Raw genomic sequence first — 24885 nt, forward strand, 5'->3', positions numbered from 1 at the left:
TTTTGTCACTATCATCGCTGTCCTGGCATCTTGCTGGGTTCCTTGATCCCATCTTTTGACCAGTTTCCTCAGTCAGTAAGCATTTATTAAGCTCCTACCGTGTGCTGTGCTCAAGTGCACATTTCCTGATGCCCTCCTAGCCTCATCTCCCTCTTCTTCAACCTCTTTTGTGTTGGAGGAAGTCTGACATTATAGAAAGAGTCAGAAAATCTGGCTCCCTTGCTTTGTGAATTGGAGATGGTTAACCTCCTGGCAATTTAGGTGTAAAATGAGGGATTTGGATGAGGTGTCTGCCAGCCCTGGGTCCTGTGGTCTCATATAATCCTCTCACCTTAGAGCATGGTAACATGGCACAGCTGGTAGAGTATTTGACCTAGATGGGATCCTGCCTCGCACATTTGCTTGCATAAGTCATTGACTTGTCCAAATCTCAGTTTCCTCATCTGTAAAATGGGCATAAGAGTACTTGAGCAGGCCAGAAGGAAAGTCCTTTGTTTACTATGACACACAGATGGGAATGTGAGTTGTTTTTCCATCCCAAGCTCTTCAGAATTGTGCAAGATGGTGCCCTACCATGAGGTCTTTAATTTATTTGTAAGAGGATGATGGGAAAGTCTTGGTGATTTTCCCTGGGGCGCAGGTAGTGCCTTCTTGTGTGGAGGATTCCTCTTGGGTGGAGGATGGAGAGGGAGGTTGAGGGCAGCATGTTCCTGGAAACGTGTGTGGCCACATCCAGTGACCCAGGCATGACTGGTATCCTCTATGGGCCCTGGCCACTTCTCTCCAGCCCCAGTGCTAAGCCTCAAAGCTCCTGTTGACACAGTCCCGCATTTATTCAGTGCCTACTGTGTGCTGGGTTCTGGAGATAAAACAACAAAAGGTGGAGCCTTAGCCCCACTCCTGCCTCTTGGGAGCTAACATTCCATTCAACCCTTACTAACCTAGGAAGGGGCAGCCCTGAACTGGACCGAAATGCGGCTATTACTGCCTGCCTGCCTTGAGGCAGCATGTTCCAAGGCTTCATTCAGAGCTGGAGAGCCTGTGAAAGGAGTGACAGACTTGAAGAGGGTGTAAATAAAAAACTGACATACCTGAGCTCCAGCCCTGCCTTTGACACTTATTAGCTGTGTGAACAACTTTCTCCAGTCTGCAGTTTTCTTTTTATAATGGGGGAGTAACCCTGTAGTGCCCACTCCCCAAATATTACCTCCCTCCATCTGGTGTACAGTGGCTGGCTGCAGAGAGCTGAATCACAAGAGAGAAGTAGCTGTAGCCCAGTTGTGTAGAGCAGCCCCCTTGCCTCTCTTTATAGTGGGATGAGTTGTGTTGAAAGCATCTAACTGTTACTGTCTTGTCTGTCTGTGCTTCCAGTCTATCACAGAATAGCAGAATCCCAGCATTTCAGAGTTGGAAGGGATCTCAGTGGCCAGTCCGACCAAGAATCCTCCCTTCAGCAGGCCCGACCGCTCACCCAGCCTGTGCCTGAAGACCTCTTGTGAGGAGGACCTCCCTACCTCCCAAGACAGCCCAATGCATTCATTCCACTTTCGGACAGCTGGGATTCTTAGGAAGGTTTTTCCTGAACTGGTTTGGGCCTGGATTTGCTTCTTTGCAGCTTCCGTTGCTCCTAAATCTGCCCTCTGGGGTGGGAGTGGGGGGGCCCCCCCTCTGCTGTGGGATACTTAGAGATGGCTATCCTATGTTTCACCCACCCCAGTCTTCTCCTGCAGGCTACACCCCGCCCCCCCCACCTCTGTCCCCCAGTTTAGGCAGTTAAGAGAACAGATGGTAGTTTTTAAGTTGGTCAACAAGTATTTTTGCACCTACTTTATCTGACCCTATTTTCAATGACGTATAAGATGGATGAGTACTGGGGGCATGCAGGAAAGCAGAAGCCATACTCCACGTGTTGAGACGTCATCCATTCCCTTTTTGCCTTCTTAGGAGCCCAGGGTGTGGCTGTCTGGAGATGCAGTTACCGTCTCCCCGCTACTTGGGGCATGGAAAGTGGACAGTTTTCTTCCTTAGCCACCCTGGGCTCTGCATCCCCCTGCCCCCTCCCCCTACTTACAGCCAGTGCTGAGGTCGACAGAACAAGGAAGCAGTGCGTGGTTTTGAACCCTGACCTCTAAAAAAATTAAAGAAAAAATTCTGGTTTTACTTTTTTAAAAAATCCTGTTTTTTCTTTTTTTTTAAAAAAACAAAACAATACATAATTCTGCTTTTCCCTTTCTGGAGGCCAAATATACCTCGTGTTTACAGCAATGGTCAAATCCTTTTTTAACAAATTTTTCCAGGAGTGCCAGTTAAGCCCCCTTGCCATTGCAGGGCAGTGATGTAGAGGACTGGCCGTTGTGGGGGCCACCCTCAGCTGCCTTCCTCCTGGGGAGCCCGGGATTCTCAGCCTGTCTTTGTTGAGAAGGAAGCCTGAGGACAGACCTGCTCTCCCTTTGGCCTGGAAGGACCAAGGACCTTCTCTGAATCAAGGCTCAAAGACAAGTGACCCCTGGGTCTTTTTTCATCCTCCTCCTTCACATAAATGTTTGACTTGCTGGATGTTTCTAACAGTCACCTTAACCCTTCCTGATAATAGCAGCGAGTAACACACACATACACACACACACACACACACACACACACACACACACACACACACACACACACACACACACACACACACTCTCTCTCTCTCTCTCTCTCTCTCTCTCTCTCTCACTCACTCACTCACTCACTCACACTCACACTCTGGAAGCAGGGAGGTGGGAGGAGACCCTTTTATGTACACCAGGTTTCCCAACTCTGACCTGTGGTCCTTTGTCTTGATGCCACTGGGTCTCGTGGTGCGTGGTTGAGTCCTCCCAGACCTCTGCACTGCACCACCTCTTCTTGGGCGCTTGGATATCTCTCTCTGTTCTTGTGACCCTGGGTCATGCTCTTTTTCTTTTGTTGGACCCTTTTCTTTCCCTCCCCACCTTGGGTGTCTCCCCAGCTTCTGTGCTTGGCTGCCATTTTTCTCCTCTCCCTCTGCCTCCATTGATCATGACCCCAGAATGGCATGCTTGGCCTCTCCAAGCCAACGTGCTGGGCAGACCCAAGGAGGGGGAGCATCTTTCTCCCCTGCCCTGCCTCCTTTCATGGCGCTGTCTGTCCTCTCCTCCTCAGATCCTTGGGGTCATTTCCAGTCAGTCCTCTCTCCCCCTTCAGGGCCAGCCTCTGCCCCTCCTTTCACTCTTTTAGTGCAGGCCCTTACGATGCTGGAGCTGGACCCCTGGGACTGTCCTTCTGTCCATTCTGGTCTGCTGCTGCTTGGATATTCCTCCTGATCATGGGTCTGATCGTGAGACCTCAAGTCCTCCTTCTCATCCTGGCATTCAGGGCCAGTCTCTTTCTTGGTTCTCTCCCTGACAAATTCTTGCTTGGCAATCACATTGGAAGTACTTGCTGCCCTTCTTCCTCATTCCAACCTCTCTCATTTCTGTGCTTTCTTCATGCTGACTCTTCCTCGCCCAACCTCTGCCTTCGTCTCTCCTGCTGAAACCTGCCCTCCCTCCTGCTGGCCTTCCCAGCAGTTATGCAGCGGGAGAGGCCTATGGATGCTGAGGGACTTGGCCAGTATTTGGAGGGAGACCCTTGCCCACCCCAGGTCAGGGACTTCTCTGCCAGAACAGACAGCTGTTCTGCCATGTTCCCTTGATGCCCTTGGACTCCCTCCCGTCCATCCTCTCCTGCCCCTTGGGCATTCATGCTTTCCAGGCAATCTGCTTGTTGGTGTTTTTACATTAATTACATAAATTATCTGCAGGATGTTTGGCACTATTTGATCGAAGCCAATGCTTTGGTTTGCAAAGCATCATCGCTGTTACGTTCTTGAATCCTCTGTGTTAAACGTCCGTCACACCTCTGTTTGTTGAGGGGCACAAAAAACTAGAAAGGACTCCTGCCAGGAGTAACTGATCTATCCCCTGTCGGTATTCTGGGCACCGCGCTGTGTTCGACTCTCCTTGTATCCCCAGCACTGGGTTCAGTGCCTTGTAAATAGAAGGCGCTTAATAAATGTTGGTTGACTTGAATTGTGTTTCTGTCTCCTTCCTTGGGGTGACGGCCCTGGCTTGGGCTTGGATCCCTGCCCCCCCCCCCATTTTAATTGCCAGTTGGATGATGGAAGCCCCCCTTGCAGAGTCACTTTTTAGCTCACTCTTTGCTTCCTAGAAATTTTCACACCTGAGTTTCCACCAGGCCATTCTCACCACTGCTGATTTTCTGTTTGCTTCAGTAGAATGTAATTATTTGCATGTTCCTTTAAAATAATGAAACTGTGACAGCTTTTATATGACCTGCCGATATCCTATCAACATTCTGATAGAAGATTGATTTTCAGCTTTTTCTCCTGTGCCCCCCCCCACTCTCTGTAGTAGATTTTAAACTCCTGGAGGACAGAGATCATTTTCATTTTTATCTTTTGTCTCTGGCACAGTGCTTGGCACATTAATAAAAACTTGTCAAATTAAATTGAATTAAATAGTTATCATTAAAATTAAATAACTGTTAAATTAGCCTGGATGAACCATTTATTCCAGGACAAATGAAAAGGCCTTTAATTCAATTCAGTTCAGATTCTGGCTCCCTCATTTACAGCCTGTCTGACCATGGGCAAGTTTTTTTTTGCCTCACTGGAACTCAGTTTCCTTATCTGTAAGATGAAGGAGATTGGTGGACCCCAGATCTTTGCATTTCAGGTGAAGCTGGGTGTGGAGCTTGCACGTGGGAGGCTGAGGCTGGTGAAGCTGGTGGGGCTGGTGGGGCTGGTGGGGCTGGTGGGGCCTGGGTCAGTCGGCTCTCTGCACCAAGTTCATCAGTAGAGGGAGCCCTTGTGAACTGGGATGGGGGGCCCCAATCCAGGTTAGAAACATTGCAGGAGGAAGCTTCCCCGTGTCAGTCTGTGGGATCAAGCCCACAAGTAGCCCCCACACTTCTGCATAGAGTGAGATGGGGAGGCCTAGACAAAAAAAACAACAAAGAAACCAAAAAGCGTAAGGTGACCTTAGTTGTTGCACATGCAGCATGGTGTGTAGAGAAAAAAAGATACATTTCGGCTTGATGTCCGGAAAAAATAAATTGTCAATTAGAAGGATCCCAAAGTGGAATGAGCTGTCTAGGGATAACAGTAGGTGTTTCATTTGTAAAATGAGGGTTGGGCCAGTTGAGGTCCCTTCTAGATTTTTCTGTTACCCTGTGGCCTCTCTGGGCCTCAGTTTCCTCATCTGTAAAATGAGGTGGTGGTCTAGATGGCTTCTGAGATCCCTTCTAGCTCCAGAGTGCTGGTCCCAGGAGCCTAGGGTCTGGCTTTGGCCCCATCCTGACCGGGGGAGCCCAGGTAAGTCACTTCTGCTGTGCTGCGGGCCAAAGTCTAAGGTTCTTCACGTGCCAAGCAGGTTGAGATCTTTCTAATGGGTATGGTCTCCAATAAAATCAAAGAGCCAGTCCCCTCCAGAAACAGGGCACGCATGTAGGTATGGAAAATATTTGAGGGTCAAATGGGGGTGGCACAGGCATTACACCCAGGATCAGGGAAGTCTTCCTGGAGGAGTAGACACTTTGGGAAACTTATAGAGAAAGCTACTTCCACAGTCCAAGGATTGTGGGGTCACCAGAAGCTGTAGCATCCGGGTAAGAACTGGAAACGCAGAAGGTCTACTTAGAGCGCCTCAAAGCCCAGGACCCCATTAGAATGTCAGCTCAGTAGCATGCCTCCTGGCCACCCCTGGGCAAGTCATTGAGTCTCATTTAACTTTGACTCTATAATCTCAGAAATCCTTTCTGCCTCTGACCCTATGATCTAAGGATCTTCGTTAATATTTGTTGAATTGATTGCACAAAAAAAAGGAAGGGCCCATGGGTCATCCCAAAGCTCATCTGCAATTTAGGCACCTTTCCGTCTGACTCCCAGCTGCTCACACCACTTCAGTGTGCTGTCTCTACCTATCAGAGGAGTGGGCTTCCTGAGATCAAGGAGTGGTTTGGTTCACATGTGGTAGGTGTTTAATAAATCATTCTTTTATGATACTCCCAATTCTGAGAAATACTGTGTTTTCTGCATTATACTACAATACGTTACTTTCAGTTGTTTTCAGCCATGTCTGACTGTCCTTGATCTCATTTGGGTTTTCTTGGTAGATACCAGACTGGTTTGCTATTTGTTTTCTTCAGCTCATTTTACAGATGAGAAACTGAGGGAAACAAGGTTAAGTGACTTGCCCAGGGTCACCCAGCTGGTATGTGTCTGGGGCTAGATTTGAATTCATGAAAATGAGTCTCTCAGATTCCGGGTGTGGTGCTCTATCCCATGAGCCACCCTGGCTGCCCTTGTTATGCGTTATGTCATATTAATTATATTCTATATTGTATTCATTATATTAGTTTCTATCAGACGTGATTCTTCAGTTTAGGGAGTTTCAGACTAGCACCTGCAGCTTACATTAGGAGTTGTCTGGGCGTTAGGAAGGGGACTTGCCAAGGTCACACAGCTAGTATGTGTCCGAAGTGGGATTTGAGTCTGGTTCTTGCTGACTTTCAGGTCTGCTCCCTACTCTTCATACCACATACTGCTCCTCTTATGGGAAGAACCAAACCCAAAACTCTTCCTCTTCCCCATTATTTTTAATATTGGAATGGAGCTGTGAAAGCTTCGGAAGTGCTTTCTGATTGGGTGATGCTTTGGCGGGGAGGGGTTCAGCAAGTCGGTTCAGAAGTGATGTTTTAAAAAAAAAAAAGGTTGTATGGGATCTTGTCACTAGGAAGCAGGACTTCACCTAATACTAGAGAAGAGTTTGACAGAATCTCAGAACTGAAAGGAGCACCAGTGGCCATCCCCCAGAGGATCCCTTCTCCAGTAGGCAGGGCATCCTTCAAAGAACTCCAAGGAGGAGCCTGCCACTGTGGTGGCCGTCAGGCCTAAACTGGCTTCTTTGTGAGAACTCTGTGTCCCCCATTATTCATCTGCTATGACCCATAGGGGACAGGTCTCCTCCTTCCACGTGACTTTAGAACATGAGCTCCTTGAGAGAAGCTACAGTTTGATTTTTCAGTTGGACTTCTCATTGCCTGGCAGGTTTCCTGGTACATAGTAGATGCTCCAGGAAAGCTTGAATCAAACTCTAGCCCTACAGAAACATGAAGGCTACAATTGCCCCTCTCCCTCCCTGTCAACCTCCCACTCCCCAATCTTTTTCTCCATGGTTAACAGCTTTATTTTTTGAGATGACTGGAACTCAGAATCCTTGAGAGTCTTCCTTTGGATTCTCTCCAATTTATCTAAGACTTTCCTAAAACTTGCTACCTGAAATTGGGCATGATAATCCCAGCAGGTTCTGACTGGCAGGACCCCACCCTCTTTAGCACTCAGCACTGCATTTGGGATGAGGGGTGGGAAGGAAGGAAAGGATTGGGCCAGACTTGTGCTTTTCAATGGCATAGGCCAGCACTTCTCCAACTTTTTGGTCTCAGGACCCCTTTACATTCTTAAAAACTGTTGAGGATCTCCACAAAGAGCACTTTTAAAATTTACGCTATACCCATTGATATTTGCTGTATTAGAAATGAAAAATGTTTTAGTATTATTATGAAAATAGTTCTGACCTTCTGGATCTCCTGAAAGGGTCTCTGAACTCCCTGGGGGTTGGCGGGTCACACTTTGGGTACTACTCACATAAAGAATTCCTGATTTTGTGTCCCTAGCGCTTAGCAGAGTATCTGGCACATAGTAGGCACTTAATACATGTGTATAGAATGAATGATAAAGAAACTTTCTCTCTGAAAATCCTTATCCATGAATGACTTCCCCAGGATCCCAGAGACCTTCCGTGTCGAGGTGGACTGGAACGTGAGCTATCTTCACTCTGAAGCCCGAGCTCTCATCAAACTGACTTTCAGTAACTGCCACATATTTGACAGGAAAGGATTTGGTTTTAACTTTAAAAAACCATATCCAGATTCACAAGTTGTGGTGTACACATTAAAAAAAAATTCTGAAGAGCTTGTTTTTATTCTTTTATCTTGTAAAAATGACCCCTAATTTAAGGAAATACATATTTGAGATGGAAATAAAGCCATTTTGTGAAGATGTGTAGAAATCAGTGTCTAACCTAAAGATGTGTAATTATGAGGTTACTAGTACACCAATGAGGACAGACACAAGTGAGAGCATGTCACTGACATCACACTTAAAAGGGGTCCCTGTGATGCCACCACATGTGAAGTCGAGCCTATATGATACCCTGATAACGTGAAGTAGAAATCTAGGACCCTTTAAATACTGAATGTAGAAAATACTTGACATCATTCTAGGTCTTTATTTCAGAAAACCTGGGATGGCACAGCCCCAAGTCACATTCCACAGATCAACTGAGAAATGGGGCGGTGGGCTTGCCACCGTCTTCTGGCTCCAGCATCACGTGGGCAGACTTACCCAGCTCCTCTGGAAGCAAAGACCCGCCATCCAAGCCAGAGCCCGAGGTGAGTCAGCCCCCTCTTGATACCAGCAGTTTATCACTAAGAAAGCAAGCAAAGGCATCTTTTCAGTTGAAAGGGGCCAGAATGATTGAAGTGTTGGCTTGTCGGTAGGACATCGGCAGCTTTGTGCACGCCTCTCCTTAGGCTGATGCTCTTGTCAGCCATGGTGGATGAATTGTGAGTATATGAATGATGAATCTCATATTTTCATTGAAATTGGAGTCATTTTACTGCCAGTGGGAAAATTCTAATGGGCCCATTAACAACGTTGCCCACTGACATGATGGGAGCTCTGATGATATATTATGTCACTCTATTGAGTAATACTGCTTAATTCAGTTCAGGGCAATGTGATGCATGACAGCCATGGCTGAATTAGTTGGCCCTCACCTCCCATCTTGCATGGATGGACCACACACTGTGGACCAGGTGCTGAGATGGTGGAGGGGCTTCTCTGTGCCAGACTCTGGACTTCCACAAACCATCATATTGGAAGATATTCTTGGATTGTGTTGTCAACAGTGAGGGGAACTGCCAGGTAGAGCTTGAGACTGGGCCCAGGTAGGTGGGAGCCAGGCCCAGGCTGTGTCATCTACACAGACTTTCCTCCTAAGTAACACTTGGCCCAAACTTCTCCTTGAAAAGGGGCCAAGTCAGTTTTCTCCTGTTCCTTTTACTTTGCGTTGTGTGATGGTGAGTGGCGATTCTTTCTTTCTCTTCCTCTTTTGTGCATGTATGTGTGGGTGTAGGCATGCATGCACGCACATTTCCTTTTGCCCTTTTCAGGTGATGTCTAGAAATGAAGGGAAAACTGTTCAGATCCCCAAATTATGTGTCAGAGACGACTCCAGGTGTCTGTGGAGAACATGTTATGTATAGGAAGTCTCAGAGGGTTCACCAGATGCCCTGTGAGCCTTGAAGGACCGACTTAAATATGGAAGTGAAAGAGTGGGATAGGTCAGTTTCAGAGATGGTGCCCAAGGACGTCAGCATTGGAGATCCTGTGCTGAGTCACCCGTCACATAGTTCCTAAGCACCAACCAGGCAATGGATGAGATAGATAGGAGGAGGAAACATTTTATAAAGATGTGTCTGATAGTTGTATTCTGATCTAGTAATAACCGTAGTATTAGCATGATGAATCGTCGTCATAATGTTATGGACGTAATAGTATAGACAGTTAGGTGGCCCAGTGGAGAGAGACTTAGGGTCAGGAAGACCTGAGTTCAGATCCAGCTTTGGACACTTCCTAGCTGCATGACCCCAGGCAAGTCACGTAACCTCTGTCTGCCTCAGTTTCCTCATCTGTAAAATGGGATCATAATAGCACCTCTCTGCCAAGATGGTTGTAAGGGTCAAATGAGATTGCATTTGTGAAGTGCTTTGTAAATTTAAAAAGTTATATGTATATATATTCGTATATATATACACGATATATATTTTATGTATATATGTATATAATGTGTGCATACACTATATTCATATATAACGCATATATACATGTTGTATATATACATAGTATACAAAAGCATATGTATTTATATATTTATCGATACGTATGTGTATACATTGTTATATACACACTATCTGTAGTAGTTGTCATACTAGCTGACATTTCTAGTATGCCTTAAGGTATTTACAAAGTGTTTTCCAAGCATTATTTGATTTATTCCCATACAGTGACCCAAGAAAGTAGGGTCATTATCATCCCCATTTTATGGATGAGGATCATAGTGTCATCTGCAGCTGAAAGGGCAGTCTAGTCTTGCTTCTTTCTTTTACAGAAGAGGAAACTGAGGCCAAGCACATCAAGCCACCTGCCCAGAGTAGTGCTGGTTATAAGGCTCAGTGGTGGGATTCGAACCCAGATCTCCTAACTCCCTTCTCTTAAGGGCAGCGCCTTGATCACCTAATAACTGAGGAAGGTTAAGGAGTGGTCAGTGGTTCAGCAGGGAGGAGGTTTCAGAGTGTGACTGGAGCTTAAGGCTTCCTGGCTGCAGCCTAATGCCTTATCCACCGTGATCTCCTACCACTCTAAGGAAAGGAACGATGACATTATCGTCATTAAAACAGCAGCAATGGGCATTTCTGTAATGGAAAAGCACGTAATTGACATCGGTGTGGAGATTGTTGTTAATTATTCATTGATATAAATAATTAGTGAATTACTAATTATTGAATTAGTTGAATTGAGGGGCTGGGGTGAGGCAGTGATTGATTGTGTTGGATCCCAGGTCCTTTTATAGGTTACGGTAGGATCTGGGAGGTCAGTGGGGCGCAGAAATATGAGAGGGTTTGAAAACAAAGATAAGACAGTCTCTTTCCTGATAGAGAGAACCAGGAGCTTAACCTGGGATGAACATGCTCAGATTCTTCCTCACTCCCTCAGGATCTGTTCAGTCATGGGTGGCATGGGCAGGAAGGTTGTATAGATATACATATACATATACATATACATATAGAAATCTATACATATAGATATACATATACATATACATATAGAAATACCAAGTGATTCCTACTCCCTCTCCAAACTGAACACTTCTTTATAACAAAGGAAAAACAGGTAAAAAACACTGGATGTGACTGTGTCTGACTGTGCATGTCACATTCTGTCCTCATAGTCCCCTACTTTTCATCTGCGACAATATAACATGCTTCCTTATTTGTCTCTGAAAAAACATTGTTGTTTTTGTCTGATTTTTTTTCTAAGTCTTGGTCAGTGTTAAAAGCTCTCTACAGTCTGGCTCCAGCCCACTTTTGCAGGCTTAATTAATGTTATTTCTGTTGCTAAGCCTCAACTTTCCAATCAGCCTGCCTTTTTTGCTGTTCCTAATACACATCACTTCGTGGTTTCCCACCTCTTCACCTTAGTCCAGGCTGTATGTAGTCCCTGAAATGCCTTCCCTCCTCATCTCTACCTCTTAGAATCTGAACTTCCCTCAAGGGCTCAGTTCAGGTGCCACTACCAAAAGCTTCCAAGGCCTTTGGTCTCCTAGGCTAGAAAAGTGACAGTTTGGGGGCTGTTCTTTAACCTGACTCCTTTAAGCTTAGAGGGAATATAAGATGTTCTGGATTATGTCTAGAAATGAGAGCGATCTCCTTGGAAGTGGCTCTGTTTCCTTTCACAGCAATGACTTTCTCTGAGGATGCTTCGCTTTTGTTCTCAGGCTTATTCTTTGGTCTTAAGATTTGAAGTATGTTGTCATAGCCATCAATCCAGTTCCCTTTTCTCGTCCTCCCTCCTTCTTTCCCTGTCTCTAGACTCTTATGGCTTTCCTTCCATTCCTCATATACAGCTCTCCATCTCCTATCTCCATGCCTTTGTATTGGCTGTTCCCCATGCCTGGAATCCACCCCCTTCTCATTGTATAGGCCCGTTTTTCTCACTCTTGTTCTGTGTATTTGTGGGAGGTCTAGAGGAGGCCTGCTTCGTTGCTAATGTGTATTCATACTAGTCCATTTCAGTAAATGCTTTGCGCCAGCTGTGCCTCTCAGCCAAGAATGAAGGGAAACCCACCGATGGGGGCTCATGAGCTGCAGACCTACAGAATTCCTTGAACTGGGGAGGTCATCATTCTGCCTTTGATTTAGGGTGGTGGCCCCAGAGGGAGGACTATACCTGTACATATGTACATATTTGTACAAATATGTACATATTTGTCTCTGGATGGAATGTAAGCTCTTTCAGATAGGAGGTATTTTGTATGTATATTCCCAATTACTAGCACAGTGCCTGGCCCATAGTTGGTACTCAGTAAACTATTAATTATTGATCACCTAAACTTCTCATATTTAGATTAGACTTAAACATGTGTGAAGCATGTTGAGAAGGGGTATATGTAAGGCAGCTAGGTGGCTCAGTACAGTAGAGCCCTGGGCTTAGAATCAGGAAGGCCTGAGTTCAAATCCAGCCTCAGGCACTTATTAGCTCTGTGACCTTGAGCAAGTCACTCAACCTGTCTGTCTCACCTTCCTCAACTGTAAAATGGGTATAATAACTTCCAGAGTTGTGAGGATCAAATGAGATAATAGTCATCCAATGCCATACCAGTGTCATCAGCTAGTACAAAGTAAGTGCTGTCTAAAGGCAAGGTAACCTCATCATCATCACCATTCTGTCTGGACGTGTCCTGTAAGGGAATTCATTTTTAAAATCCAGTTGTTCCTTGTTAATCCTATAAAGACAAAATGTAGGAATTTGAAGTGTGATGCTTGTAAAATGAAGGTGTATCTGGCACTGTCCTTAGCATCTTACTGTAAGCATTTCAGGAGAGAAATTGGGAAACTTAAGGCACTCCCTGAAGCAGCTAGGGAGGTGCAGTGAAGCGCCAGATCCTTGAATCAGAAAGACTCCTTTTCCTGAGTTCAAATCCAACCTCAGACACTTCCTATCTGTGTGATCCTGGGCAAGTCACTTCACCCTGTTTGCCTCAGTTTCCTTGTCTCTAAAATGAACTGGAGAAGGAAATAGCAAACCACTCTAGTATCTTCGCCAAGAAAACCCCAGGTGGGGTCATAGAGAGTCGGACACAACTGAAATGATTGAACAACAGCAAAGAAACTTGTTGCCTTTTCCCAGTTTCTTCCTTCCTCCCCCCACCAGATCTCAGCATCAGATAGTGTTTATAGAGAAAAATGCTTCTTTTTGAGCTCATTCTACCCCATTCTCCTGCTTTAGGATTTAGTATGTATTTAATAGAATCCAAAGAGACTCGGGAGCAGCTCTGTTATCAAAGGCAATGATCTCATAGCTTCCATTCTTCTGGGGACAGAAGTAGCTCAATATGAAAGTGAAATATTTTTCCATAATGAAATGTGTTAAGATCTCCATTTACCCCATTACGGAAGCAGTATTTCAAGCCACTAATTCAGATCTGGGTTGAAGTCATCAAAAGAGGCTCTTGGGGTGTTTCATTTGGTGAAGGAAGATCTAACTGCGGAGAGGAGCGATGTCATTTAATAGGTAGACGGGGTTGGAGGGTGACCCAGGCCACCACATGCCATCCCATCCCTCCCTGCAAACAGCCTGAGCAGCAGCGATTAAACCAAATGGACTGGGGAAAATCACTGGGTTTAATTATCTGATAAGCAGTCTGCAATCCCCCCAGGGGGAAAAAAGTCTTCTAAGTATAAAAGAAAGAGAAGGTGTTGAGGAGAGAGCTCTGTCTCCAGAGGAGCTTCCCTGCTCCTGGTGAAATTGTGCAGTGTAGCTTTGGGGTTTTTAATCCCTTAATGGCACAGCAGGCTACAGGAATGCCTGGCCACAAACAATTCCCTGATACTGAGGTGTGAGCCCTGCCTGATGTGAACTGTGCTGCTCAGCCCCTGGCTATGTCCAGCATCCCTCCCATCCCTCCTTACATCCCACCTGCTTATTTTAATTGAGATAAAATTGTAGAGGAAAGGGGTGGTAGTGGCAGAGATGAAGGGGTGTGTGTGTGTCTGTTTGTCTACACGTACACACATATAAGCTTCATTAGTGTATTTTTTCCTTTGGGGGAGGGGAAGATGGCTAATGTAGAAATATGTTTTGCATGACTGTCTATGTCCAGTGGGCCTTGTATTTCTTGCATTCTGAATGGGTGGGAGAGACTGTGCAATTAAAGGTAAAAAAAAAACAAGCGGCATGGTTGCTTTTTGTTTGTTCGTGTGTCATTGCTGGCGATGTCACCTCCCCTCAAACCCCTGCTCCCTTGTGATAAACACAAAAGCCAGGCCAAATGATGATGGAGCCGCTGCCGGACACCCTGGGTCTAGAACGGACTGGGCCCTCACAGCCCACTCCCACTGCTTGATTTTCCATGTGGCCAACCTGTAATCAGTGTCAGCGGGTCTAGGATCCAGGTCTTGTGACACTAGTACATGTTTTCCTCCCCGCTCAACACTCTTATTTCTGAAGGTATGCAGCATTTTCTACCCATAGATCCCCACCTCTTATATCCTATCACTCCAAAGTCTTTGGCTGCCCTCCCCTCCTTCACTCTGTGTTTCATGATGAATCAGCCTTGCTCTTTACCAAGGCTAACCCCTCTGCTTGTTCACGCAACCTCCTTCCATTTCATCCTCTAACAGACTGCCACCATCTCTGTCATCCCCACTCTTTCACTTATTTTCAGCCTCTCCCTAGTTTCCTCCTGCTACAAATATGCTCGTGCCGCCCCCTTTCCTGAGAACACCCTCCCTTGACCCTTCCAACTTAGCTGACCATTATCCTGTATTAGTCCTTTAGAACCAAGCCCCTTGGAAAGGATCTGTGTACACTGGATACCTCCCTTCCCTTCCCACTCTCTCCTTAATCCCTTCCAGTCTGGCTTTGGACCTTACCATTCTATCCAAACTGCTCCAAAGTGACCAGTGATCGCCTCATGGTCTGTTCTCAATCCTCATCCTCCTTGACCCGCTCTCTGGGTTTTCAGTTCATGCTCTCTCCTGGTTCTCCTCCTGCCCATCTGCCCTCTGTCTCCTTTGCTGATCCTCCTTTAAGTCACACCCTCCTTCCTCCAGGATGCTTCACTGGGTGGACTCATCAGTTCCCATATCATATATTCCATTACCATCTCCGTGCTGATGATTCTCAGATCTCCCTGTGCTGCCCCATTCTCTCTGCAGACCTCCAATCTCACATCTCCATTTGCCTTTCAGACATCTCCAACTGGATGTCTGTAGACACCTTAAACTCAACATGTGTAAAATGGCATCCGAAACCCTCCACACTCCTACTTTCTCTTTACTGTAGAAGGAAACCCCATCCTCAGGGCTCATAACACAGGAGTCATCCTGGACTCCCCACTCTATCTCATCCCCCTGCCATATCTAGGCTGTTGCCAAGACCCATCAATTTCACCTTTGTGACATCTCCCAAGGAAACGTCTTTCTCTCTTCTGACATCACCCTCTCACCTCACACCTGCTGGGGGGAGGAGTCTGCCTGCCTCAAGTCTCTTCTCCACTCTAACCCATTCTCCAATCAGTCACTGAAGTGATTTCCCTAAAGTGTAGTCTGAACACATCACCTCTCCCACTCGATAAACTCCCATGGCTCCCTATGCCTCCAGGATCCAATACAAAATGCTGTTTGGAATTCAAAGACCCTCATAAGCTGGCCCCCCTGCTACCTTTTCAGTCTTTTCACATCTTACTCCCCAACACATACTCTTTGAATCACTGGCACCGGCCTCCTGGCTGCCTCACAAACAAGACCCTCCACTTCTCAGCTACAAGAATTCTCTCTGTCCTCTGTGTCTAGAATGCTTCTCCCTTCTCCACTCTGACTGCTGACCTCCTACTCCAATCTTACTTTCTACCAGAAGACTTTCCCAGCCCTTCTTAAATACAGTGCCTTCTCTTACTTATTTCTAATTTATTCTGAACATTGATTCCTTCATAAATACGTATGTGTATGCGCACAGGGATATTAGTTTACATGTGTTCACCCCTATTATATTGTAGGCCCTTTGGGAGCAGGGACTGTCTATCTTTTGCTTCTTTTTGTTTCTCCAGGTGTTTGATTGAGTTATTTCATTCTTGCACCAGAGTTGAGGCATTTTTTCACTGCTCTGTAGAGTTTCTGAAAGGGTGACACATTCCTTACTCATACATAGACTTTCCTGAAAGACATCTCTTTTTATCAGAATCCATTAGAAAGAGATTTTAACCAAAAATCTTGGTTCTTGTCTCACCTTCCTGTGTCATCCGCTTAAATGGAAATCTTGCCACAGAGAGGATTTTAAGCCTCTGATGCCTGATTCGGGGTCTGTTGGCCGAGGATGGATAAACACTTGGGATTGTCGGCATTCTGACCCCAGGCCCAACGCAATTATTGCCTGCTTGCCTCATATGACTGGGAATTACATTTCTTCCTCCCTGTGGCTGTCACCCAGATAATCATCCCACCATGTTTAATTAATTTCATATGCTTTGCTACAGAAGGAATGCGGCTTTATGAAATCAAACTTGAAAAGAAAGTTACTGACAGTCAGGATTTTCATGATAGAAATGGAATGTTCTCTTCTAGCGGTGAGATCAGCCCTGGAAAGGCAGCACCATTGACTTGTCTTGGCTCCCAGCCATGGGGATCGTGGGATGTGGTTGGAGGGTCTCATCTGGTCTTGCCACTTCCAGATGTCTCCATGCGAGACCTGGTCCTGTGCCCCTTTCTGGCTCTAGCTCCAAGAACAGTAACGAGGTCATCATTATAATTCCTAGAAAATATCAGCCATCACTTGACTCCCCTTCCCTACAGAACTCACCTTCTCCTGTTAGAATGTAAGCTATTTGAGGGCAGGGATTTTGTTTTGACTTTCTTTCCAGTGCCCAGAATATAGAAAGTGTTTGATTCCTCTCAGGGCCATGAATCCTATCTGCAACATCTCCAACATCTGATCTGTTCCTCACTCTCAGACATCCGATGATGGGGACCTCACCACTATTAATAATAGCCAGCATTTATTTAGTATCTTAAGGGTCATTTATGAAGTAACTATATCCAAATACAAACCAGTCAATCAGCACATGTTTGAAAAAGGCCTGTGTGCCAAGGACTGTGCTGGGCATAGGAGATAACATGTAAAAATGAAACGGACAAGTACAGTGGATAGAACACTGGCCCTGGAGTCAGGAAGACATGAGTTCTAATCTGACCTCAGACATTTACTCTCTGTGTGATCCTGGTTGTGGTTCACTTGTGTCCGATTCTCTGTGACCCCATTTGGGATTTTCTTGGCAGAGATACTGGCGTGGTTTGCCATTTCCTTTTCCAGTTCATTTTACAGATGAGGAAACTGAGGCAAAAAGGGGTTAAATAACTTTCCCAGGGTCACACAGTTAGCCAGTAAGTCTGTTCCTGAGCAAATTCTTTAATCTCTTTGTCTCAGTTTATGCATGGGCAGCTAGGTGGTGCTGTGGATAGAGTGTGGGCCTGGAATGAGGAAGAGTCATTCTCCTGAGTTCAAATCTGGCCTTAGATACTTAGTAGCTCCATGACCCTAAGCAAGTCACCTAACCCCATTTGCTTCAGTTTCCTTCTCTGTCAAATAAACTGGAGGAGGATATGGCAAACCACTCCAGTGTCTTTGGCAGGAAAGCCCCAAATGGGGTCATGGGGAGTCAGACACAACTGAAATAATTAAACCGTGACAAAAAATAACAAACAACCTCAGGGTAGTTGTGAAAATAAAATGAGATAATATTTGTAAAGTGCTTCGCAAACCTTAAAGTGCTATGTAAATGCTAGTTTTTGATAATAATGATAAACAGCCCTACTTTCAAGGGATTTATACTATAATGGGGCAGGCAACATGTACATATGTGTGCATATATATATACACACATGCACACGTATGTATATATATGAAAAATTAATACAAAATCATTAGAGGATGAGGGTAGTAGTAGTTTCTGGGGGATCAGAAACGGTTTCTTGCTTCTTCTGAGTTTTGAAGGAAGCAGGTGATATAGGGTGTGGAAGGGAGGAGAGAGTCATTCCAGGAACCATTGGTCTTGGGATTTGGAAGAAGATGGATCCCCATGCTTCCTGAGGCAGACCTTTCTTCTTCTTGGGAAGTATTTCTTGAAATCAATCCTAGATTTATCAGTCTGCCATCCTCTCATTGATTCTGGTCCTGCCCTATAGGGCCAAGCAGAAAAAAACGCTGATTTTTCTTACTCTTCATTGGCCTCCTATTCCTTAAAGACAACAACCATCATCCTTCACCCCCCAGTTCTTCTCGAGTTTGAACGTCTCCAGCTCCCTTGGCTCTCAGGGCCTCCATAAGTCTTATCTCTTCTCCAACCCAAACAAACCTATCTAGAGTTGATCTTTGTAGGGCCATGATCCCTGGGTCCTTCCTGGTGGACAGGCTTCCTAGTGCCTTCCCTAAAATGTAGCCCCTAGAGCTGAACACAGGAACCCAGGAAGAGTGCGGTGCATTGTCCCCCTTCAGTCTTGGATGGAATGCCCACTGCCTTCTGTTCTGTTGTGTGTTGGAGTTCAATTTTTGGAACCCTTAGAAATAGATCCATGACTCCTTATGCACTATTGTGTGTGTTTCTCCTTCATTGCTGAAGAAGACCATGCCATCAGAGAAATAAGGACATGACTTGCACTTGACTTTGTTTTGAGTGAGGGAGGGCTGTGCAGGTCACCAGCCTCACTTCTCCTTCAGAGCCATCTGAATCCAGTGACCAGATATTCATCAGGATGACTGGAGATGACCCAGGATGAGGCAATTGGGGTTAAGTGACTTGGCCAAGGTCACACAGCTAGTGAGTGTCAAGTGTCTGAGGGGAGATTTGAACTCAGGTCCTCCTGACTCCTGTGCTGGTATTCAATCCACTGTACCACCTAGCTGCCCCCATTGGTACCTGACTAGTGAGGGCATGAATGGAGTTTCACCGATCCAACTAATTTCACCAGCATTTACATTTAGATGAGCTTTTAAGACAGGGTGAAAATGGAGCCATTTTCTTTTCTTTGGGATAAAAATCTAGAGTTGACTTAAAAATAAATCTTAGAAAGTAAAACTTGCATTCTAATGAGATGCAAATGACTTAGTTTTGAGAGCTCCCCGTGGAGTTCTCGATTAAAAATTCTATCCTCTAGCTCACAGATGAGCGTGTTAAGGTTACCTATTTTATTCCAGCCTTGTGGGAATTTGTTGCTGCTGATTTTCTGGTTTTTAAAAGGAGATGATTATTGGATTCCAAGAGTCACAGTCTTGGGGCTGAAACCCAAAATGTTGCGCATTTGGGGAATAATTAATCATGAGGGTCAGAGCTGAAAGAGAGGCCATTTCACCCAACTCTCTCCTTTTGAAGATGAGGAAACTGAGGCCCAAGAACATTAAGTGACTTGCCCAGGGTCACATGAGTATCAGAGCATCAGAGATGAGGCTATGCACGTGCATGGGTGTGTGTACGTGTGCGTGTGCATGCGCGCGCGTGTGTATGTCTTTATAGGTGTATCTAGATGGATCCAGACATGATACACTCTGGTTTACAGACTTTCCCCTAACCTCCCTGGCTGTGTGACAAGTCTGCCCCGAGGTGTGCAGATCTTCATTGGCAGAAGAGGTTTCCTCTTGGGACAAAAATCACAAGTGTGGACAGACAGTGATCCATCTAGGCCTCTCCTGCCCCTGCCTTTCTGCCCCTTTTGTGAGCTCTTTTCCCATCAGAAGGTAAGGTCCTTCAGGGTGGGGACTGTCTTGTGCCTCCTTTTGTGTCCCCAGAGCTTAGCATAGTCCATGGCACACAGTAAGCACTTAATAAGTGTTTGTTGATAGATTGAGTTATCACACGTATACAAAGGCACGCATATCTGTTTATAGCTTCCTAAGTACACTGGAGGTTTTATATAGATTATAGGATTCTAGATCCAGGGCTGAAAGCACAAAGGTCATCCAAATTAACCTTGCTTTTAACACATGAAGAAACTGAGCAACCCCTCAAAACGAAGAGAACTGCCTGTGGTCAAAGTGGCAGGAAGCAGCAGAATCAGGATGTGAACCCAAGTCCACCACTGACAGTTTGTCCATTGGACATTACAGTGTAGTGATGTAACAATGTGCCTATGTGCCAGGACTCCCTGGAAACCAAGGGGCCATTGGGGCTGAGTGTCCTGTGGGTGGTTTTGCTCCCAATGCAGCTACACCAATGGGGTCTGGGCAACTGAGGTACCATCTTGTTTGATGAGGATCATACTCAAAAGATATGCTTTGTGGTTCATTAATAAGGTTAGTTATGGTGGGGTTTGTTTGTTTGTATCACATCTTACAGAATGATGCTTTCTGCTGTCTGTCTTTTCCCTCAGTCTTGGCCAAGTAAGATGAGATCGATGGACGTAGAGTCAGGAAGATCTGAGTTCAAATTCTGGGCTTATCTGCTGTCTGCCTCAGTTTACTAATTTGTAAAATAAGGACAATAGGGATCAAATGAGCTTTGGGGCTTTGCAGACATGACGAGGCTGTGTAAATGTTATCTATTGTCCTTATTACTTTATGCCAAAGAAAAATGGCTTTTTTTAATATTACAAAAACTCCACAAAATTCCTCTTCTCTTGCTTCTCTCTGAAGTGGGAGTGATCTTGCGTCCTCCTGAGCTATAACCAAGCACTTTAGTTTTGGCAAGTCCCAGATCATGGATTTAGAGACAGAGGGACCTTAGAGATAACCTTGTGAGGAAGAAAGCACGTCAGTGAATCAATCACCCAATGTCCTGTGGGTCCTAACTAGAAGACCTATGGTTTGTGGGTCCTGGAAAGGACCTTGGCAATCTGGCCTAGCCCTCTCATTTTACAACTGGAGAAACTGAGACCCAGAAGGTGGAGTCACATGCACAGCATCGTACAGCTGGTTAGAGACAAAGGCAGGCTTCACGCTGTCTCTTTTGAGTCTAGAACCAATAGTTCCTCCACCATTACTTGCCTGGTTTTCTTTCCTAATCCTAATTCGTCCCATTCCCAGCTCAGTGTTCTCTACCAAAGAAGGGGGGAGGGGCATGTCAAGCACTGGTTGATGATGATCCATGTTTCTCTTGTCAAAGACAAACTTCCCTAAAGTTGAGAGTTCATCACCAGCCTCGTCACAAGGGCTGATGCTTCTTTAGCCCCAGAAACTCTCCGACGATCTCCTGAGTCTCAAAGCGGTCTCCGTTTGTGTCTGAGGAAGGGCTAGAAGACCCAGACCGAGGACTGCTTGGATCCTTGAAATGTGGATTATTGATGCATGAGCAAAGAATCTGACAATACCCTGTCCCCCCATTCTTTCCTCCTTACCCCACCCTGGTTTCACTTAAGCCTCACAACAAACTGATGAGGAAACCGAGGCAAAACTTCAGTGACTTGTCCAGAATCACACATGTAAGAAGCTAAGGATTCCTGACTCCAGGTCCTAGGGGACTAGGGAGTACCCTTAGGGGAAGGGAGGATGTTTCACAAGAGGGTGAGCAGCTCAGTTCCCTTTGCCTGTCTCAGAGCTGGTGACTGAGAGCATGCCACCAGGCAGAAGGGGACACCTGTGGGATGTCAGCAAGCATCAATTGACAGGGGAAGGTCAGTAACTTCATCACAAGCTCACAGATCTGTGGTTGGAAAGGATCTTAGAGGCCTGGCATTTTACTAGTGAGCCAGCTTGTCCAGGAGCACTTGTCATCAGAAGTGAGATTTGGGCCAGTTCTGCTGACCTCAGTGCTCTTCCCTGTACTGTGGTATTTCTCTCCTTCCTTCCTTCCTTATCTGTCCACATCCTTGACCCTTCTGTCCCTTCTCTCCATCTACCCATCTGTGTTCCGGCTTCACCATCTTCTTTATCCACTAGAGCTGTAGGTCAGCCAGCATTAGTGGTCACCCATTTCCAAGATGCCCTTGACTCCCTGGCTGTTCCCCATTCCCACTGTGCTAAATCCTGACATAATTCAGTCTCACAAGCATATATTGAATGCCTGTTACGTGCGAGGCTCTGTGCTGCCCCAGGTGTGGTCTCTGATCAGGTCACTTCACGAGCAGCCCACCACTTCCTTGACAAATGGTGCCCTGATCCCAGCAGAGAAGGACTTATAGCCAGATGTATTCTTGACATGTTGGTTTGCATTCTCTCTGACCTTGTTTCTAGAGTATAGGGCTCTCAGCTCTTTTGGACCAGCAGACCCTTGTCTGATGAGTGGGAAGAGATTGGTTTGAGTCTGGGGTAACACTTCCTGAAGAGCCAAGGGTGAGATGGGTGACTTAGGAGCTATTGTAGTAGAGACCCAGAAATTAGGGTCAAGGGCTTCAGGTGGATAGGACAGAGGATGAAGCATGAGGTCATGGAGAAAGGATTAGCCTTGGATTCAGTTCTAGTCCCTGCTCTGACACTTACTGACTGTGTGACTCCTGGACAGATCATTTTGCCTCTCAATGCCCCTATGAAACCCTGAACCGAGCGCCTGTCTGATTGGTGGAAGGAGCTTCCACCAGAAATTCCCCTAAAGAGATGAAATCTCATGTATGTACTCCCCCCAAGTCCAAAAATCTCTGATGGATCTTTGAGGAGAATTATCCCTGGCTGGGACCTCAACTAGCTCACTGAACAGGACTCAGTTTTCTCATCTGTATAATTGTGATCATGTTACTGCTTGGGCTGCTCACCTCATAGGGTTATGGGGGGATGAAATGTACCCCTTAATTATGAGATAAGAGGTTGGAGGCCCTCAGAATCTGTTGCTGTGGATAAGGTCACATAGGGATGTAGGTCCAGAGGATGGTAGGAGGAGAAGGTCAGGGATACCTGGGGGAGGGAGTGCTGGAAGGGGTGGGAATGGCCTGCTGCCCAGCGCATGCCACACCCACATGTTGTGTTTTTGACAGGATTTGGAGAATGGTCACTGCTTCATAGCACTGGGTATTATAGTCAAGGGCCTTGGGTCATTTTAGGAATTGACAGCTGGCTAATACTCGTCACCCCATTTCTGGGCACTGAGACTGTGACCTAAAACTCAGAGCAGCTGCTTATATTCCTGTCAGAGAGGAGAGCTCCTTATCCTTCTGACACCTTTTTCTTGCTTTGTTAACAAATGTCTGCCAAAATTCGGTGTAAAAAGACTTAGTCTCTTCTAAGTGGGAAGTGTTTTATGTGTTGGTGAGTGCAGAGTTCTCCGAGGTCCTGAAACTTTGGTTCCGTTTCAACACATGACCTGGTTTTTAGTATTGTCTGCTTTAACATTAAGTAGATGTGGCAGCCAGTGCCACGGCTCATTAGAAGTTCCTTGCAGGCAGGGACTTTTATCTTCTCTACCTTTAACTTTCCTTCCTTCCTTTCTTCCTTCCTTCCTTCCTTCCTTCCTTCCTTCCTTCCTTCCTTCCTTCCTTCCTTCCTTCCTTCCTTCCTTCCTTCCTTCCTCCCTTCCTCCCTTCCTCCCTTCCTTTCTCCCTCGCTCCCTCCCTCCCTCAGTTCCTTCCTCCCTCCCTTTCATATCAATTAAGCACCTGCTGTATACAGGGATATTATTCTAGATGGTGCTGAGAGATCTTACAGCTGAGACAGGCTGATGACTCACCGCAGTTCAGACTGTTGGGTGGCGAGTCTGTGGCCCCATATCTGCGTTGGGGTCTCAGCCTCCTAGAGTCTCCAAGCATCCTCCATGCTGCCTTGTTGGCCCTTTCTTTGTCTCCAGGATGAGCTTAAGTCCTTTTCTCTGCTGTGTAATGAGGCAAATGCTTATAAATCAGAACCCTTTGGAGAGGCTGCCGATCGTCACTGTGATGCTGTTAGGCCATTCATACCTGAGATGATCATCTGTGTGATCTGTGTGAAGGGAATACGTAGGACTAAAGGGATGACTGTGACTCAGGGTGGCCTGGATGGTCAGTTGCTGTTGCTGTTGACTAGAAAGAAATCGCCCTGATCTGGTCCTGGTTTTCAGGGTGTGTGTCAGCGTCGCTGAGAAATTCCGGACAGATCGGCCGGATGATTCGTCCTGTTAAGAGATTTAATTTATTTTTATCTTGTGTTTTTCTTTCCACATATAAAGCATGAGGAACTTTTTATTCATGATGAAAAGGTGGTTCTTCCCCCTTTTGAAAGTCCTTGATTTCTAAAGGAAAATACAGTGTTTTTGTCTTGGTAAGCACTGAAAAGTGGGGAAGGAACAGTATGTTTTTTTCCTGAGCAGTAGTCGCGCTGAAGGTGAATCTGGCAGCATCTTAAAAACCCTAAATAAATGTGATTTAGTGGCTCATCATCTGCTTCTATAGTCACTACTGATCTCATCCAAAATACCCCCTGGCCTTCTCTGTCTGTCTATCTGTTGGATGACTTACTGATTTCCACCTTCTGCCAGTCCATAGAATCCTTGGAAGTTTTAGAGTCTTGGAAATGGTTGGGAGTGTAAATGAAAGGAGGGGAAATGGAAGCAGATAGTGTCCTCAGGTGAGAGGCCAGTGTCCTCCAGCTGTGACTTGACTTGGACCTCGTAAGGGTCCTGTCACCGGAGTGGGTATGGAGTGGATAGTGGGAGAACACAAGCTGGCATTAGTGAAAAGTCTTAAAGAAACGGCAGTCCTGTTTCAGTCATGTCCAACCCTTCATGACCCATTTGGGGTTTTCTTGACAGAGATACTGGAGTGGTTTGCCATTTCCTTCTCCAGCTCATTTTACAGATAGGTAAACTGAGGCAAACAAGGTGAAGTGACTTGCCCATAGTCACATATCTAGTAAGTATCTGAGGTCGGATTTGAACTCGGGTCTTCCTGACTCCAGGACTGGTGCTCTATTGACTGTGCCACTTACCAGCCCTTAACAGTGGCACAGGGGGCCGGAAAGTGGGTGTAACAATGTAGCAATTCCGTGATATCTCCTGGGAGCCTCCAGGTCAGGTTGAAGCAGAAAGATCATTCACAGAA

The 24885-nt window shown here is 45.9% G+C and overlaps 1 protein-coding gene across 4 annotated transcripts in view; it reads left to right on the top strand.

Annotated features, from left to right (window-relative positions):
* Positions 1-24885, top strand: part of OSBPL10 (oxysterol binding protein like 10) — a 228543-nt gene that overhangs the window by 144988 nt on the left and 58670 nt on the right. For all 4 annotated transcript variants that reach the window (XM_072651109.1, XM_072651110.1, XM_072651111.1 and 1 more), the window contains one exon: positions 8357-8511. In XM_072651109.1, the coding sequence (XP_072507210.1) occupies positions 8357-8511 (155 nt within the window). The remainder of the gene's footprint in view (positions 1-8356; positions 8512-24885) is intronic.

The sequence above is a fragment of the Notamacropus eugenii genome, chromosome 3 (genome assembly GCF_028372415.1).
Source record: "Notamacropus eugenii isolate mMacEug1 chromosome 3, mMacEug1.pri_v2, whole genome shotgun sequence".
Taxonomy (NCBI): Eukaryota; Metazoa; Chordata; class Mammalia; order Diprotodontia; family Macropodidae; genus Notamacropus; species Notamacropus eugenii.